The sequence below is a fragment of the Podarcis raffonei genome, chromosome 2 (genome assembly GCF_027172205.1).
Source record: "Podarcis raffonei isolate rPodRaf1 chromosome 2, rPodRaf1.pri, whole genome shotgun sequence".
NCBI lineage: Eukaryota > Metazoa > Chordata > Lepidosauria > Squamata > Lacertidae > Podarcis > Podarcis raffonei.
Window position 1 is genome coordinate 42,060,224 of NC_070603.1, and position 19,277 is coordinate 42,079,500.

Consider the following 19,277-nt stretch of genomic DNA (forward strand, 5'->3'; position numbering starts at 1 on the left):
AGTAAGAGAAGCTGATTTGAAAAGTCTGCTCTTGAATAGAACATGGATTCCCAAATGCAGGACAGGCCAGAATTCTTCAGAGAACTAATTCCATCTCTCTCTCTCTCTCTCTCTCTCTCTCTCTCTCTCTCTCTCTCTCTCTGACACACACACACACACACACACAGAGAGAGAGAGAGAGAGAGAGAGTTGGCTCAAACATCTTGAAGCAGATACCTCCACAATGCTATTAACAATACATTTGTTTCACTTAGCATCCTTGTTTACAGTCCATCTCATAACAAAGAGTGTGACAGAATCAGTATGCAACAGTATCAATGAAAAGTCCTAGGCTGCTTTAAACATAGCCTGGAACTCTGAAAGAGAGAATAAATAAGTCATGCACAGTAAAGAAAGGCTCTTACCCCAACTTTTCTTAGGAGATCACCTACAATATTGAGCGCAGATATTCTGGCAGAGGGAGTAAGGGGACTGGTACCAAAACCGTTGGGAAGAGCTGCAGATGGAAAAAGACAACAGACTAGTCATATGGATGTACATAGGAACAAAAAAGGAAAATGAAGAGCATGCCTACTCATGTTCCCTGGCCCCAAGAACAGTTGCTCTCTGGGAAAATATCACCACTACACGTATTTATGAAGACCAACTATCTCAGTGAGTTCCCTAAAACCTTATTGCACAATCTTCAAATATCTACATTGCCATTATATGGGATAGGACTTTATAACGAAAACAAGAAGCAATGGAAAAATAATCAACCATTTTATTTGTATGCCACCTTTACAAAGTTAAAAACATGCTGAAGGCAGCTTATAAAAATGTAACAAAAGTAGTCCTAAAAAAGAAACAAAACATCAAAAAGTATACAAACAAACTGAACGATTTCCACATAAATAAGATACAAAAAAAACCCCAGCAACAGCAGCAACACATACACACCACAAAAAGCCCACTCAAGATTCTTTCAGCAGCCTCAGCTTTTGTAGCTGGAGTCAGTCAGGGTCATACCCTCACAGGCCAGGTGGAAAAAATTAAGTCTTAATTAATACACAAATAAATCTTTGTTGCTTTATATGGCTCAAAATTTGTTCTTTAACTTCTACTCTGAGACTGGCCCACTATTTCTACATTACTACAGCTGTGCAAGAACTGTGCAAGTTCTACATTCACACACAATGTAAACAGTAGAACATTCAAAGCATAACATGTGTTTTGTGTTCTACCTTTTGGAGAGGGAAAGCTGTTCTCACAGCTTTTCCCAACAGGTGTTGCTGGCAGTGAGAGTGATGCTTGGACAGCTGAATCCATCTTCTCACAGTCCAAGGTTGGGGAACTAGGAGCTGACTTCCTGGTCACTTCCTGTTGCCTTTCCCGTACTGCTAATTCTTGTCTTAAATCTGTAAGTTTGAAGAAGAATATATTGCAGATGTGTCCCATAACACAGAGAACACATCCACCTTACCCTCCAACTTCTGTTGTACTCATTTCTCTGGGGATTGCTACCATCTCTGAGTAGGTTGTGAAGACCGAATGAGACACAAACAGAACGTTGGCTGGAGCTGAATGACTTGATCTCAAAGCCTAACTTGGACAAGACTTTCTTTGAACTAAAGCTTGAAGTCAATAATGAACAATTTCCATTGTCTATCAATGCAAGTTACACAGAAGTAGCATTACTAATAACCCTTAAGCAAAGGCAAACTGCCCATCAGGTAAATTCACCTCCCTCCTCCCACTAGCTTTTATGAATGTACTCCTTAGCTATCAAGCATCTGCTTGGCTGACACAGCATATTCATATTTTGAATAGCACCTCACACTTCCATTGTGGAAAAGACACTTTTTGTTGAAACGTCAAAAGAACCCAAGTCTATAAAATATACACACTCTTATTTTATTTTACCAAGTTATAAGTGCAGGCAGCACACTACAACAGGGAGAGACAAGAGGTCTGTGCAGAATGGCACAGCAAGGTCTTCTTAGTGTCTTGCCAGGTACTGGTTGCCAGGAGCTGAGGCTGCCTCAGATCAACCAATCAAGCAGGCAAAGGAGCCCTGTCAGCCAGTCCACCAGCCCTTGATGTTGGGAATGGACAGACAAGTCCCAGGACCTTGTGGGGCAGTGTGAAGAGGCACCTCTCTTTGTGACAGGAGAGCAACTCAAGAGACCAGGGGCGGCAGCAGCGGCTGCCCAAACGACTCCCAAGGAAAGGAGGCTAAGGGAACACTCTACAAGGGAGCGTGTTTGAAAAACGGTGAGTGGCTGCCAGCTCTGCAGGCAAGGGGTGACATAACTGGGCTCCTGAGCCTCACAGGGGTGCCGCAGAAAGAATGTTGAAGGTGCCAGACATGCCTTTATCTATGTACTGCTGAAGCCTATTCCGAGAAATGTTCCATAAGTCAGGGATTTCCAAAGGAGATTACATAAGTACAGATGGGTTTCAAAGCTACTAAATATGTATTTCCTCATCAAATCTGGTGTGCTGATGTCCAATAGATCGTTGATTCATGTTCTGAAATATGATAGCCACTACATAAAGCATGGCTGGGAAACCTATTTGCCTCCGCAGGTCAAATCCTTATCAGGATCAGCCTTGTAAGCCAAATATGACATGACATCATTATGACATCACATGATTGATAGGTAGGCAACCCCACCCATCTCTCAAAATACCTTGTGTGAACTTTCCAGGCACCCACCTGGCTGTTTGGTGCTTGGAAACCAGTAGTAGTTCAAAGCCCTTTTACTGTTTCTATGAACCTATGGCTAGGCAATACCTGCTTTCCAACATCGTAATATATCGCCAGCTAAACTTCACGATATGACAATATATTACGATTTGGCTTACATTTGTACCCACGGTTCATTCTAAAAGTTCGTATTTATTCCTTCACAACCAGATTCCATCTTCATTAACTAAGCATTAATTTAGCAATACCTCTTGCTTCATCCTTCAGCCTTTGTACAGAAACTAGCAGAGATTCCTTGTCATCTAACTCGCTTTCCAAAAAGGCATTTCTCTCAATGGCCTGATTCAGTCTTTGTTCAAAGTCTTCCAAGGAAACAATTGTGGCCCTAGAGACACACAGAGAAAAACAGAGGATACAGCTCTTCAGTGCACATTCAACAGTCACTTCTAAAACTATCGTATTATAAGTCATGGTTAGGTTGTGGTTGGTAACTTTCTGAATTTATTTGCAAGGATGCCCTAAATCCCCGAGAGCAGGATTTCATTTTAAAGGTGTTTGCGGCTCCTATTCATGATATATATACTTAACTATAAATAAAATAAAATAATTTTTTTGGCACACTTGGTGCCAACCTGATGCTGTGGGCTGTAGATGTAGCAGAAATCATTGACCACTTTCCTCACAGCACATTCTGAATGCTAATTTATCATTCTGGAGAGAATCAGTCCAACCAGGCACAAACACTACACACATACATATATATTTTTATGGGGACAGTGCAAAACAATTTGTTGTATAAATGGAAATTATAGTCATTGCGTGTTTTACATTAATGCTTCAAAATTCAATCATATTTTTTGCTAACCCAAGAGGCTACCACATGAAAGAGATTTTGGACATATGATAAGCACTGTAGATGTTTTAGTTACACAACTGCATCAGTATCAATTCACTATTTATAGCATACAAAGTTCTTTGGAAGCTACTGAAACAAAAACCTGAGCAGCAAGGCAATATAAGGAAGTATCTGTCTCAGGAAGGGAACAGACCACCACCCAACACCATGACCCTTACCTCTTAGCACGCTCAAGGTCATCATTGGATTGCTCTAGCTCTCTCACATATTTATGCAGCTGGTCTTTAATTGCCCGGGTCTGACTCAAGTCATCCTCCAACAAAGACACTTGCTTGTAGCTTTGTGAATACTGGTGCTCAAGCTTCTCCTGAAAGCACAAGAGTATTAAGTATTCTGCTGCTTTGAAATTAACAAAGTGATTTAGAAGCATTCCTGCTATCCCCTGTGCTACTTCCTCAAACTCACATTCATATTTGCAGATACATTTACAGACTACCTAGCCTATATAAGCAGACCAAGTCACACCCAGCAGGACTTGACCAATTTTCTTCTCTTTTACTCCTCAATGCCTACCACATTTCTGAAAAGCAAATTCACATATGAGATGTGTAGCTACAAAAGAGCCCCTCAGCTAAGAGACTCATATTGATAGGGACAGCTCGTCTTAAGGGGTGTAGTGGATACAGTATGCTCAAGCCCTCATCTAAGACCACAAAGCAAGCATGCTTTTTCATTATACTGGATGGTTGTAAGTAACCAAGTACTCTTAGTACAGAAGATCCAAGTTACAGTATCTTTAGGTTTATGGGAGAGAATGCAATTCTCCAGAAGCATGTCAAGGCAAGGCAGTATGGCAGTTCACTGTGTCTTTGAACTGCAACTAAACTCTTATAGCCTTGCAACCAGCAATGCATACACCTTTCAGATAGGATTCTGCCAAAACATCTTCTCTTCCTATAGTATACTCATAGCACCAAGCAGTCCTTTCACATGTAAAAGGCATTAGAATACACCAATGTTCACTCTTAAAAGCCCTTTAATAGACATTGAGCACTAGTTTTAAGCTCCAAGGCTTGTTAGGCTGCTCACTTTCCAGTGACTTTTGAAAATCTGGTGGGCTAAGAGACTATAAAAATAAGAGAAAGGATAGGCCACAATTAACTGGCCTTGAAACCTAAGTGTAGCTTTAGAGCAATGTCTTGATAATGAAGTGAGCTATAAATGCAACGATAATTTCCTATTCCAGATTTGCCTCCACCAACAGATGCAGCTGTACCTTTAAAGTTTCCACTTCTTGCTTTAATCTTTGGTTGTCTGCTTGCAAGTCCCGGTTCCTCTGTTCAGCCTGTACCAGTTGAGCCTCCAACTCTGCTTCCAGTTCTCTGCTGCCCTCCTGAAATTCTGCCAGCTCGTCACGGGCCTCCTGGAAACTGTAAGAAGAATGGTGATGATGAGTGAGGCATTACTCCAACCATGCCTCCATCCTGTATGGTATTAGCAAGCTCTTAACTACTTCTTCCCACTGAACCTCAAAAAGACCAAAAGTATTTACTGCTGCATTATGTGAAAGATTATTGTGTGGAGGTTAACCACGATTCTTGCTGAAAGCCTACTGAAAGAATTGCTGCACACTATCTATGCGCATCCCCATAGAAAGAAAAAAATAGTCTTCCAAACAATAGAATTCTTTGTGTCACTTGAGACACATGCTGTTTCAAAATACTGTGTCTCTTGTGATGCTATACTGTTTAAAGTTAATAAAGAGATTAATAAACAAGTTATTTGGACACCAAGCAGTAGAAATCCCTGGGGCCCCAGAGAGCTGCTGTTTCCCCCTCCCCTTACTCTCCAACCAGTGGAATATTTGTAATTTGCCCTTCCTTTTCCCCTAACAACCAGAATCCATCTTTCCTGTGGTGAATTCACCTGAAATTAGGTGGAGGAGGAGGAGGAGTTTGGATTTGATATCCCGCTTTACCACTACCCTAAGGAGTCTCAAAACAGCTAACAATCTCCTTTCCCTTCCTCCCCCACAACAAACACTCTGTGAGGTGAGTGAGGCTTAGAGACTTCAAAGAAGTGTGACTAGCCCAAGGTCACCCAGCAGGTGCATGTGGAGGAACGGAGGCAAGAACCCGGTTCACCAGATTACGAGTCCACTGCTCATAACCACTAAACCAAACTGGCTCTCCCTATAAGTTATTTTCTAAAAATATTACTACAGTAAGTGTGGCTGGATGTTAAAGAATCCTGTCCCTGCAAAAGGCAAAAGTGAAGGCTTTTCAAAGAGGCTTAGGCATGTCTCCTGCACTCATTCACAATTCACTGTATAGTTAATTTACTATACAATGGTCTACATGTTTACTCAGAAGCAAGTCTCTTCAAGTTTAATGAAGCAGCGTAGGCTTTGGTTTAGGGTTGACACTGTGGAAAATCAGGGTTTGTATTTATTTTATTTAAACAATTTATTTACCACTTAACTACAATAGCATCCAAGTAGTTTGCTAATATATGCCTTTAACATCTATATGACAAGCTGAAATACAACAGGTTAAGCTGTTTCTAGTATGGAAATATAAATATGGGGAAAGCTTAATCATGAATGTACTCTAATTTTGGATTATGCCATGCCATTTATGCAGGGTGCCCACAGCACTCTCAAAAATCAAAAACTGCACTGCTCCAAAAAAGCTTGCAACCACTGGCCTAGCTCCTGTGCCCACATCTGGGTAACCACTGAAAGGTATTTGTAAACTGCAGCCAGTGCAAAATTGACCAGCTAGATTGTTAACTTGACTGGGATCAGATGGTCTGAACATAGTAACACCAATCTGGCCTGACTACATTGGCTAACAGTTAGTTTCTGAGTGCAATTCAAAGTGTGGGTTTTGACCTATAGAGCCTTATGCTGCTCAGAACCCGCAATACTTTAGGGACCACTTCTCCTTGTATGAACTTACCCAAACCCAGGGATTTTCAGAGGCCCCTCTCTGTGTGCCTCTTCAGAGGGAGGTATAGAGGGTGACAACTTGAGAATGGGCTTTTTCAAGGGTTGCTATCCATTTGTGGAATCCTCTCCCTATAAAAACCTAGCACCATCACTGTCAGCTTTCAGACACCAGGCTAAGACATTCCTATTTGCCCAGGCTTTTGATTAATTGGGATAATACTGTAGTATGTTTTCTGGCCTGTTCGTGGTGTTAATATTTTATTTGGGTAGAATAGGCTTCAACTTTTTTACAATATTACTGGATGAGTGCCTTTAGATAAAAAACTGTAAGTCACTTGGAGACTCTTAAAAGTGATGAATAAACAAGGCACTAATAATCTGAGGATGCTGTTGAATCCTTTTTGCTATTGCTAAAAAAAATAAAAATTGAAAACCACTGCCAATCCCCCGCAAATTTCCCAATAGAGTAGTTTCTACCCATCCCTGTGTTAACTCCTTAAAAACTCACACCACACACCTTGTTTAGGAAGCCAACATCACTCTCCCCCCCCCTTTTATTTTTCAAACCATACTGATCTAGGCAAGAAGAAGCTAACAAGACTACAAGACTATACAAAAATTACCCACCAAGTCAGAACAATGAATCTACTATCTATCTAATCTCGGGGGGGGGGGGTGTCTGGTAGCCCATAATGGCTGTCTTTGTCTTTCATTCCATACCAGTATTCAGGCAGGAAACTGAATTCATTCAGATCACGCATGTGCTGGGCTGCTATCATTGCAATATACAAGAATCAGAGGCTTAAACAGCATCCTAATCACTAGAGGGAGTCAGAAGCTCCTATAATCTCAGAACAACCTTATTTACCAAAATTAGGCTGCACTGTACCTAAACTTCAGTAAAACTAGAACTTTTAAAGATATACAGTTTAACCCCACAGTGAAGCATGAGACAATCTGCAAAGGGCAGCAATCAGCAGCTTTCTTGAGATGATAAAGGACCCCATTGTTTGCAAAGGCAGATTTCAAACAGTGCAAGGCCACTACTGACAAAGAAATTCTATTCCTGCATCCCAGAGCACATAGCTCACAGCTTTGCTGAAGACACGTGGCTTCCAACCACTTGCTTCTTACTGCTGCGACAGACATTTAAAAGGTTACCTCAAAGAAAGCAATTTAAATGCATTAACTACCTAGAAATGAAACTCAATAAACTACTACTAGAACCATACCTTTGTTTATATTTCAAAGATAACTCCTTCCAGTATGCAGTTTCTTCCTCTGGACATGAGAACTCAGGGATTTCTTCACAGTCCATGATCATGGTCACCTGCAAAATCCAGAGTGTTTAACAGGAAGCTCCTGATATGGCCTACTGGTTTCAGACAAGCCCCAGGACTCTCAGCATTCCAAAGCAACAAGTAGAACTATACCTCACCTTCTATTTATCTCAAAAGAAATGAGTATGGGTGATTGGCATATTTTTTTATCAGCAATTAAAATGTTTTAAGTCTGGGTCATGCTGGCCACATGACCCAGAAGCTGTACGCCGGCTCCCTCGGCCAATAAAGCGAGATGAGCGCCGCAACCCCAGAGTCGGTCACGACTGGACCTAATGGTCAGGGGTCCCTTTACCTTTACCTTAAGTCTGGGTTGAACCAGGCCACCAAGAGTTCTCTGAAGATGCATTGTTGCATTTAAATTGAATACCACTTTAAATGTTCTGGGAAAACAAAATAAAAACACACCCAAAATGTACCATGCTATTCAAAGAAGGGTTAACGGAGTTGGAACAAATCCAGCTAAGGAATATGCAAATGATCACATTTTAAGGCAGGCATTGGCTTTTCAGCCAGGTGGTAAGACCTGTAATTACTGGAACTAACACGTCTATCACCCACTGAATAAGATCATAGAAGTAAAGTCTGGTCAGCCATTTAAGCCAAGCAAAGGTTTGTTCCTGCCCTACAGACAGTGAGAGGCTGAAAGGTTTCAAACTGCCCTTTCTTTAGCACCTGAATAATGAATAGAAATTGGCAGAGTGGCTCTACAACATTATCTGTTCAGAAGCACAAAGATAATGAACTGCTTTGACATGCCAACAAAAACATAGGGTAGCACTTCAAGAGTACATTGAAGGCATAGACAAAGCACTATAGCTGATGGAGGCTAGAAGCTCTACTAGAGGTATGGGGAATCTCCAGACTGTGACCCAATTAGGCCCAGCATGGGTCCCAATTTAGCCTGCTTTCTCCCTTATACTACACAAAACTTGTTCCAAATCTGACATGGTATTTGACATCAGCTGAGGGCAGGTGGAAACATGGTTGCCAGTGCACAACCTTAAAGTAGACTCCTGGTTGTGCTGAGAGGTGCTCAGTTCAAGCTTCCTGGTATCAACTGTGCTATTGATTTCTAGCAGAGAACTTGCACAAGTGACGCTGATACAAAACCCCACGCATATATTAAGTAAAATAGAAACATCGCCACCCGATCCCACCCCCACCCACCATGGCCCCCTCCACCTCTTCCCGACTTTTCTTCCTAATATAACAGTAATGTCTCAACAAATGAAACTGATCTGTAGAAAATGTAACTTGAAAAAAGGCATTGCACATACTTTTATAAACCAAGAAATCTTTAATAAAAAATACATTAAACAAAAAAACTGTGCTATTGATTTCCTCATGGGGAACTCCACAGTCAATCCTTGAAGCGACCTGCAAAGAATGCAGAAGCATTTTTTGCAAGCTCCTTGCAAAGAGCCCTGGTCAGCACTCCCGCTAGTGCTATGACCCACTCCAGATCACTGAAGCTTTTTAAAATGTTAAACATAGGCAATCTCTCATAACACATCTAGTTTAGCCCTCTGTAGTGCACGATTCCAAGCAGCATTTGTTCCTCCTGTTTTATTTTTCTTATTTAACAGGATTTATATAGCACTTGATCAAAACCTCTTAGCAAGTTACAATAAATATACATTAAGATTACCAATAAATTTAGATATCAAAAGCAAGCTCATTTTTAAAGGCCAACAGGACTCATTATATATATTTTTTTACTGCCCTTAAATCATATTCCCACAAAAGTTTGAAAAATAAAATAATAATAATACAATTAAAATTTAGTCAGCTGCTTCCTTCCAGAGGACTGTTAAAGCCCCCATTACTTCAACAGATGATCACTGCTAGCATCTGAGTCAATGTTGCAGCCACTCAACTACAAAGAAGGCTTTTGAGGTGCCACACAGGAAGGAATGAACTGCATTCACGATAGCTTTTCATCCTCCGCATGTATATAGATTCTAATGCTGTTAACCAAAGAATACTGCTGAATTCTGACAAGCATCAATAGCCATTTCTCCCTCCAGGGAAACAAACTGGCGCATCCCACATTTCTGTGACCCACATTTCTGACCTGAACATTCAAAGCACACACATAGTATTCTACTTCATCTTACTGTACAAAACATGACAAAGAAAAAAATGTAACAGTTCAGAACTACAGTTCTTAAATAGCAGTATCATCTGAGGCCAGTACTTTGAGAAAAGTATCATGAATAATGATAGTGGAGAAATATAAACACTGAGTAATCAAGAACAAGGTAAATGTATTTCCTGCCCAATACTTTATAGATACAAAAAAGTAAAGGTGACTTATAAGTTAAATATAAATCTACTCCATATACAGTGGTACCTCGGGTTAAGTACTTAATTCGTTCCAGAGGTCCGTACTTAACCTGAAACTGTTCTTAACCTGAAACTGTTCTTAACCTGAAGCACCACTTTAGCTAATGGGGCCTCCTGCTGCTGCTGCACCGCCGGAGTACGATTTCTGTTCTCATCCTGAAGGAAAGTTCTTAACCTGAAGCACCATTTCTGGGTTAGTGGAGTCTGTAACCTGAAGCGTATGTAACCCGAGGTACCACTGTACAGGACAAGTTTTAAATGGTAATTTTATAAAAACAGTATCATAGTCCAATGGACAACAGATTGGAGGTCATGGAGATGAATATTTTGGTCACTGGGCTATGATATTGTTTCAACTTATGGGTTACCTTTTTATTAGTAATTTATTATTTAATTATTATTACCTTGACTTTTTTGTGTCCATCTAGAATATAAATGCTGACCTATCATTTCTTACATTCTGTTACCCCCATTCCAATCACACAACTGCAACGGATCATAACCAATGCACCTGATCCAGTATAGTCTCCCTGAACTGGGACAAAGAATCCTAGCATGTAAACAGACATCATTGCAATAAGTGACTCAAGGAACAGATCAAATTGCTAAGTGGCATTTTGGGACTTGGCAGACTCTGCCTTCTCAGTGTGGTAACATCAATGGTGTTTGTGCCAAGGTACTATTTAAAACAGTCTGCACCATTCCAGGAATGAACTATTTGTGGGTTCTTCCACCCAATAGTGTGCTGTTTTCAAATGACTTCTTCCAAGGACTTCACTTGGATTTACAGTTTAAATTTAAAGCACCAAAATGGCAACATGAGACACTTCGAACAAGCATGACTGAAGTAGTGCAACAGTAGTTTGCTCTCAGAGGCCTCTCAGAAATGAAACTCAACAGGTCTGGAAAAATACAGTCTGTTACAAGCTGATTATGTTGTGGCTTAGGCCTAATAACATGGATAGCACAATTTCCACAAAGATGATAATTGGCAACCATTGTGGAGAAGGGATTTCAAATGTAGTACATCTTTGCTTGCAAGTTTCCAGGCAGCCTCTTCGCAAATCAGTCCTAAGCAAAAACACCACAGAAGTATGGAGGAAGTGAAAAACTAAGCAGATGAAGAGACTTCAAAAGCAGGCTATGGTCCTTAGAACAGGTAGTTTATGAAGCATGAAGTCAAATCCTCCAACAGCATTGACTGACATTTTGCAAAGTCTAATGCGAGTACAGTTGTACCTCTGGTTACGTACTTAATTCATTCTGGAGGTCCGTTCTTAACCTGAAACTGTTCTTAACCTGAAACACCACTTTAGCTAATGGGGCCTCCTGCTGCTGCCGCACCGCCGGAGCACGATTTCTGTTCTCATCCTGAAGCAAAGTTCTTAACCCGAGGTACTAATTCTGGGTTAGCAGAGTCTGTAACCTGAAGAGTATGTAACCTGAAGCATATGTAACCCGAGGTACCACTGTATATTTGATTTGTAAACTCTGTTTGGCCAATTAATGGAAAGGAAAGGAAATAAAATAAAATGTAAATGTAGACTAAGAATGCAAAAAAGTCTTCAAGAATGGGGAGTCCTCAACAGATAACTCTCTTCTCCCCCTCCACTCTGCAGCTCTAATCTGAAATCTTCAGAAACTGCTCACACTAATGAAATTCCCTGTCGCAAAATGCACCTAGAACAATAGCAGTTTCGAACACTGAATGTGAGCCATACACCTAATATAAAAGAAAGTCTCTACTGCACTCCAGTCAAGTAATTAGCAGCTTGAGAGCATCCCAAAAGAACTTTTCTACAGCTTTACATGCAGCCCCCGGAACATAACCCCCACACAATATGTGAACCTACTATAACTGCTAACTATGGCTAGCTAATTTCAATCTCTGATTTAAGGGCTAATCGTGGTTTCAATTTCCAAATTAAAGGCAACGTATGTCTAGTGGTAACTATGGTTACACTGGAAATGCTTAATTATACTTAACACTAATCTGGGGAAAGTGTGGGGAGCAGTTGGAGGGGGGATTGCCAGTTGGCCCAGCATAGCGTCTGAACAGAATTAGGAATAAAGCCCATCATCCAGAGGCACTGCCACAGCTTCTGTGTTGCCTTCAAAAAAGAAAAAGGATTTGCAAAGCAGAGGTTCAAACTGAAAAATAAGCTTGTGTGCATATGTACCACTAAGTACAATGTTCTAAAAAATGTTATCCACAGTATTATTCCTTAATTGCATTCTTACAATCTACGTAGGAAAGCAACTAGAAAATGGCACAGACACACATCTTTGTGATGTGTAAGATTAGAGCACAAGTATGAGACAAATGGATAGCATACAAGCTTGAATTCTGCCAGATACATCTCTAAGACTCCTCTCTGATCACATCCCAAAGACACATGTTTTGAGGTCACTTCATGTTCACTTCACCGCACATTTTAAAAAGCATGTAGGAAGCAGTCATAAATTTATGAGGGGGGACAAATACCAAATTCACATTTTAAGTGGTGATTACTCAAGCAAACAATTATTTATCTTCCTCAGAAGTGTGTTTTAGCATTATCATAAGATCTAACTCACTTCAGAACACTGAATCATATGCTTCTGGCAACTGGCTGGGAGAGGATGTCAGCATTTCCTGAAACCTGTGTTTATCAGATGCTGCTCTGGAATCTACAGAGACTAGTAAGGTCACATGATGATTACTCAATGAAAGGTCTCAGTACTACTAAAAACAACCAGTTTCATCAAGGAAAGGAAGAATTTACAAACTGCAGCCTTTGATCACCTCTTCACTGATACCAGCTGCCCAGTAAGCTTACAAAAAAATGATGAATGAAGTTCTAGAGTACCAAAAGAAGAGAACAAAACTATATCCACCCATGGGGGCAGAGCAGCAAAATAAAGTGTGTGGCACATGTATAGAACCAGGGCAAATCAGGGTTCAGAACAGTTCGCCTGTTCATTTCCTTTTTGTACCTGTTCAAATAAAAGCAACACCTCTCAAGACTATATGATGGCAAATAAGAACTGTAAAGAGAATCTACACTGCAGTTGCATTTAGATGTACATGGTAAGCTATGGTTATGGCTTACCATGGATGCAGAGGTCATTTTCACTTTACTTCTCCCTACTAATGAGCAGCAGCAACAAGCTATAATCCTTGGCTCAACAGAACAGGGGACTGAGATGTATTTTTATCCAAAGAAGCTGCTGTTTGGAGCAAAGCAAAACTTGATACTCGGTTTGGACGTTGGGTGAGAGCCAACATGTTAGTTGTGGAAGTGGTAATGTGGCATAGCTTAACTGCCACAAAGTACAATAAAGGTAGCAAATAAGCAATATATTTTGAATGTTCAAGTCACTCAATGGATTTGGCTGTTGCTCTGAACAAGATTCTGCTATCAGGACAGCCACTGGATGAGTGATTGCTACAAGTGAGTATGAACCATAACACTTAGCCAAAGGTGATGGTTTGTACTTCTACTTGGAATGAAAGCAATTTCTGCATTCAATGTGAACTAGTAACCATGGCTTACTGTGAATTACCCTAAGAGAGTTCTGCATTTATAATTTTTTAAAAGCCATCTGTAAGAACAAGGAAAGCAAATGTGTGGTGTGATAGGGGAAACTTAACATGATTCTTTATACGATGACCTAAGTTCTTCTGAGAAGGTTTATCAAAATTAAGGATAGCATTCATTCAATAGGACCCATGGAGGGGAAGGTGGGAAGTCCAGAGATTCAGGGAAATATCTAAATATGGATATGTAATTTGTATTGTTATAACTCTACATTTGTAAAATCAAATTAAAATTATTTCCAAAAAAAAGTATAACATTCATTCAATCTTTCCCTGCCATTTTACGGGGGGGGGGGGGCGGGGGACGACGACTTATTTAGTGTTCCTCTGGCAAGTACATTACTCAGACAAAAACTACCTCAATTGCAATAGCCTCAAATGCACATTTATTTCCAGTTCCTAAACTTAGATACAAGAACGTCAGAGAACCACTGAGTGGAAGGGGGGGGACTATCAATCTATAGTCATTAGTCTACATTTAGAAGCACAGCATTATGGTGCCAGACTTCAGTTTTTGAGACCAGTTAAATGCTCTCACTGAACTGGTTTACTAAAATTCATATATCCTTAAAATGGCATTAACAAAATAAACTCAATATTTGTCACAGACAGCACACAAACAACTTCCTTGCAGGAAATGAAAACAGAATGCACTTTAATTTGGAATCAGCTCTAGAAACTGATTCTAAAGTCTGAAATACCTCAATACTGCATACACAAATATAGTACTTTAACACAGATTAGTTCGTGAGCACTGTGCTGTGTTTTACTTTCTTTTTCATAACACCTTATTAACCTTTCTAAGCCCCAAATATGAAAGAATGATGCACATACAAGTTTTGTATACACCAGACCAATAGCTGAGTTGCATGGTCTCCTTTCCCTTCCTTGGAATAGTAACTGATCGTGATCCATCTAAATCTAGCGAAACTTTCATCAACTTATTTCTCCCTTAAAAGCTTGTTTGCTGTTGCCACATATCAAAGTTTGTATTGGTCCCAGCATTAACTTGAAAAGCATGCACTTTGTAAATGATGCAATTTTAGGCAATCAGAATTCACATGTCCTCAGAGCTGCAGAGTCTCACTCTCTCTAAACTCAGTTGTGAATCAGCCACTCCCTCCCCTTTGCTCTTATTATTGCCAAGCAGCAAGCCTCCTGGGCGCAGCTCTGACGCTCTCAAGTACTTATTACAAAGCTCTACACTTTTAAAGAGAAGTCATCCTATATCAGGCCCTAACTGCACACTGTGGCCAGAAGCCACACTGCATACACATAGTTCAATGTAAACTTCCCCTGACTTTTTTTTTTTAAATGAAAAGTAGCAACTGGAGGCAGCAATAATAAATAAAGGCAGGAGAGGGCTCTTACCACTTTCCCTGCTAACCATTCTCCTTCCAATGTCACCCATGCAAGACTGCACCCCACCCCTGCAACATAAGAGATACATTCACATATTTTCACCTGCAGTGAGAAAGGAAAGCTTGAGGTGAAAGAATTTTGGAATTTCACCTACAGGCACCTAAACAGCAGTAGTTTGATACCTCCAAGTCCATTGCAAAAAGCAATGCTGAAGACATATATCTACATTTCAGTCTAATATATATTGTTGCAGATAATGTATCATAAAGACAAATTGACAAGAACCCTCCACAATAGAATATTTGCCCATGTTATATTATGATGTTTCATCTTGACAGAAGACCAAGCAACAATGATCCACTACTGCTCCACATTCATTTTCAACCTCCAAGCTCTCAATAAACCCACAAAAGAACATAACCTACTGGTGCCCGGCTATTTCCCTACCGATAAAACCTGCAGGATGTGTCCACTTTCTTCATGGGGCCCTAGGACTGAACTATACTGTAACCACACATGGCTTTTAACTGAAGGTATACTGGAGTTCCATGTAATCTCTGGCTTTCAAGGTTTGGGTGGAACCAGAAAAATCAAGGGTTATGTTTTCAGCATACAGTACGAACCATTAGGCAAAGAGGTCACCAGGCATTTGAGAAATCTGCACCAATAGTTATAATAATCATACTTATTATTAACATCTATTCATCACCTACAGAAGAATGTCAAGTAGACTAACCATGAAAAGACAAAATAAAAACATCAAAGTTACACATTTTAAAATACGTAACACAAGCAATCATTAAGTATATTACAGCACAATTCAGAAACATCAGTATGTCTTGTCATCAGTATGTTCCCCAGAAAAAGTGACCAATGAAATAACAAGTTAAAATATACCCTCAAAAGCAGGAAAAGTTTGGTCTTTGCCTGGTGCCGAAAAGATGTTAATGTGGTTGCCAGGAAAGCCTCTTTGGGGACATCATGCCAAGACTCTGACATCAAATCTATCTACATTGTGAAAGATAAACTAAAGGCTTTCACCTCCTATCCTATCTGAAGTAGCTGAACTCTCAATGAAGGCTTTACTTTCCAGAGTCTGAACCCCATCTCATATGAATCTGCAAGGGCCAATACCATGAAAGCAGTTGTATCACCATAAATTTGAGTGTAAGATATGTCTAATGCCAACAATGCAAAAATTGCCTCTGTGATTGCAGAACATGGTTTAAGACATACGTAGTAAGGGCAAAAAAACCGGATGGGTCAGGGAGCAACGAGAACAGCAGCAACTAAGATTTTACTCTGCAGCTGTCTCAAACAAAAAGCCTTCAGCTCTTTGGGGCAGAAAACCATAATTAGGATTTGCTTTGCGTGATTTGGTGGGTAGGTGTTTTTTGTTGTTGTTGTTTACTTTTGATCTAGAATAGCCACCTTCCAACAACTTGATTATCTCCAAAATAAAATGCAGCATACCTGCCTCTTCCCTCCACTAAGCAAAAGAAAAATATTTTCAGTGACTCATGGGAACTTAGTGCTCTGACATCATCAGTATATTTGTGTATCCTAGCAACCATCTGACAGCAAAACACCTAAGCTTTTCCCTTTCCCCAATTTGGCAGGCTAGTAGTTATAGATTCTACAGTGAAAATCAACATTAACAAAGGAGGAGTTGTTTGTATAAAACATCTGCTATTATCATTATTACAGTACTGGTGTACATGTAGAAGACAGACTATATCCAGTGTGATCAACTATATGACACAGGAGAAGGGTGCAGAGGGAGTGGAGGGAAATGGAGGCAAGAGTAATAAGGGGAGTAGGGGGAGATATGCTTTCAGTTCACTTCAGCTGCATATAATAGAAGCAACCTCATTTTTTGTTCTCATCCCTATTCACATGTAAGAAGAGGGTGGGGGCGGGGAGGTTACTGGTTTATATTGTTTTTGTTCTTTGTCTTGTATTTTTATGGTGTGCACTGCCCTGAAATCTACAGGTGAGGGGTGATATAAAATTTCATAAATAATAATAATCTCATTTTCAGAGTAAAAGGAGACCCAAGGCAGTGGAGTTGAATCCTGACCCTTCCTCACCTTATCTGTCCATTTCCAATTACTGCAGGCTTCCTCCCCTGGATGAGGTGCAACACAAGAAGTGAGCCCAATGGGAATTAACAGAGGAAGACATTATTCACCTCACCTAGACAGCCTTCGGATGTAAACATTAAAAACATACGCATTTAATATATACAGTGTGACATGTGACCAAGTGTCTCAGCATGTCCAGCTTAACCTTAAAGGGTTAAGCCAAATCCTTAAAGGGGGCAGTCATCTTTTTCCTATCACAACACACAAAGACTCAGAAGGAAGGTCATAAACTCTTTGACACCTCCTCCTAATTTAAAAGCAGGGTTTACTCGCTTGGGAAATTCACAAACATCCCAAAAAAAGACCTTGCAAGAGACGGCCCTGAATCACTCCTGGGAAGAGACTTCAATACCGGAAGGAATCCAAGCCGCCCAAGATTTTACACACACGGGGATTTGGGCCTCGCTTGTCGTAGAGCCTTATCAGCTGGAACAAAAGCTGCGGGAGGTACCTGGCCAAGGTTGCCAGAGGCAGGAAGAGAAAGGAAAAGTCAGGGCGGCCACAGGGTTGGCCAGGAGCTGGAAGTCACTCACAGGCCAAACGCCGAAGCTCAACCGACTGGAGCCTGGAGCACTTAAATGGAGGCCTGAGAAGCGGCAACAGGATGCCCGCTTCTTACGAAGCGCTGGGCTGGCACGAAAGGGAGTTGGTGCCGGCGGTGCAGAACCGGAGGCAGGCCTTCATCTGAGGCCGGGGCCTACCGGGCGGCGGCAGCGGCGGGCCGTGAGGTGAGTCACGAGGCCAGCAGCAGCAGCCGGAACCCTTCGGCGTTAACGGTCCAGGGCAAGGGAGGGCAGGTTCCGGGCGGGGCGCCGAGGCGTCACAGGGCGGCGCTGGCCGACAGCGTGGCGGGCGGCGGTGGCGCCACCAACAGAGGAGCGACAAACGGCCGCCTCCTCCCCTGCCTGAGCGGTGGCAGGGAAAGGAGGGCAGCGAGTCCTCGGGGGGGGGGGAGGGAGGCCGCCTGCCCGTCCGCCCGCCGCTCCCTGATGGATGAATGACACGGCTTCAAGCCAGTGACAGTCGGCCGTGGCTCCTCTTCCGACTAATAGAAGGCCGGCAGGGGCGGAATCTGCCCCGTTGTCGCTTCGCAACCAATCCGGCACGAGCTCGCGACGAAGGAGTGAAGCAGTTGTGGGGGGGGGAGAGAGGACGGGGGGGGGGGCTCACCCGGCTTCGGCGGTACCTCAGCCCCGCTCGCGCACTTCAAAAAGTCAACCCACCCTCGCACACAACACACGCTCTTTCTCACACACACTTGCTCCTCTAGACCCACCCTTGTTCCTCCTCGCGCTCCTCAACCGTTCAGCGGCGCTCTCCTCCTACCACTGCCGACGCCGCTGCTGCCACCGCATCGCCTCAGTCGCTGACACAGCTCCGAACCCTGCCTCATCCGGGCAACCCACCGCCTTGGCTACGTCACAGCAGAAGGCGAGGTCCGCCACGAGACAAGCACAACCCCGCTCAGGGGCGGAGCCAGCCAGCTTGAACGGCAGGCCGCGGGAGAGGGGGCGGGGCCATGTAGATATGGTCACGCCCTTCTCGAGCGCGCGCCGTGCCTATTCTGAGACTCGCGCGTGATACTAAAAGCAAAATTAAAACTTTAATGTTCCTGTAGTGGTTTTGCTGATTTTGTTGCGACAAACCAACCCACTGGCGATCACACATGTAGCGCAATCCAAATACGTACATGCCAATGACACGTATTACCCAAGTAAGTGTGTGCAGGATTGCAACCTAGTTGTGTGTTCCAAATACAGTATTCAGTGTGGTCAATCTCTTCCTACCTGCATGGTTTCCAAGACCAATCAGAACGGATTTTGTTCCATTTCTTCCCTATACCTATCCAGCAATGTAAAAAGAAAAGAAAAGTCTTACATTGTTAATACTGTATAATAAATAGTGGGTTGTTGGGTGTGTTCTATTTTTTTTCTTCCTTTTGCTCAAGTGATGCTTAGCTTCTTTCACTGGTAGATAGGATGCATATAGCAGTACCCAAGAGGTAAT

At 41.9% G+C, this 19,277-nt stretch overlaps 1 protein-coding gene across 7 annotated transcripts in view; it reads right to left on the minus strand.

Moving 5' to 3' along the window:
• Positions 1 to 18,696, minus strand: part of NDEL1 (nudE neurodevelopment protein 1 like 1) — a 29,433-nt gene extending 10,737 nt beyond the window's left edge. For 2 of the 7 annotated variants that reach the window (XR_008328844.1, XM_053376194.1), the window contains exons 1-7: positions 18,547 to 18,696; positions 7,728 to 7,825; positions 4,822 to 4,975; positions 3,764 to 3,912; positions 2,938 to 3,074; positions 1,224 to 1,397; positions 405 to 496 (exon numbers count right to left, since the gene is read on the minus strand). Coding sequence is in view for 6 of the 7 variants with exons in the window: in XM_053376194.1 (XP_053232169.1) it covers positions 405 to 496; positions 1,224 to 1,397; positions 2,938 to 3,074; positions 3,764 to 3,912; positions 4,822 to 4,975; positions 7,728 to 7,819 (798 nt within the window). In the remaining variant the exon portion in view is untranslated. Of the gene's footprint in view, positions 1 to 404; positions 497 to 1,223; positions 1,398 to 2,937; positions 3,075 to 3,763; positions 3,913 to 4,821; positions 4,976 to 7,727; positions 7,826 to 17,216; positions 17,255 to 17,721; positions 17,746 to 17,803; positions 17,942 to 18,546 lie in introns of those variants that run through there. The other 5 variants (XM_053376200.1, XM_053376198.1, XM_053376195.1 and 2 more) reach the window with 5 other exon arrangements.
• Positions 18,697 to 19,277: the final 581 nt, after the last annotated feature.